We start from the raw sequence: 206 nt of genomic DNA, 5'->3' as shown, positions 1-206 counted from the left end.
TTTTTTTTTTTTTTTTCCTCTCTGGAAACTCAAAGCCAGTTAAGCCAAACCAGAGCAATGAAACGGCCTACCTTAGAAGTAATCCATTTGATAAGGATCAGAGCTAGGCACCAGATCAATGCAATTCCCATTGGATCACCCCGCAGACGTGAAGCATCCTCTCCTCCCCGAGCCCCGCCGGTGCGGGAGGCTGAACGATGGTCCCG

At 50.0% G+C, this 206-nt stretch overlaps 1 protein-coding gene across 1 annotated transcript in view; it reads right to left on the bottom strand.

Moving 5' to 3' along the window:
• Nucleotides 1–131, bottom strand: part of PDE7A (phosphodiesterase 7A) — a 43,137-nt gene extending 43,006 nt beyond the window's left edge. Inside the window, exon 1 of the mRNA XM_009889777.1 lies at nucleotides 72–131. Within this exon, the coding sequence (XP_009888079.1) occupies nucleotides 72–131 (60 nt within the window). The remainder of the gene's footprint in view (nucleotides 1–71) is intronic.
• Nucleotides 132–206: the final 75 nt, after the last annotated feature.

The sequence above is a fragment of the Charadrius vociferus genome, unplaced genomic scaffold (assembly GCF_000708025.1).
Source record: "Charadrius vociferus isolate BGI_N301 unplaced genomic scaffold, ASM70802v2 scaffold167, whole genome shotgun sequence".
Classification (NCBI taxonomy): domain Eukaryota; kingdom Metazoa; phylum Chordata; class Aves; order Charadriiformes; family Charadriidae; genus Charadrius; species Charadrius vociferus.
The sequence above is the reverse complement of the archived record's forward strand: the minus strand, read 5'-3'. Positions and strand labels throughout refer to the sequence as shown.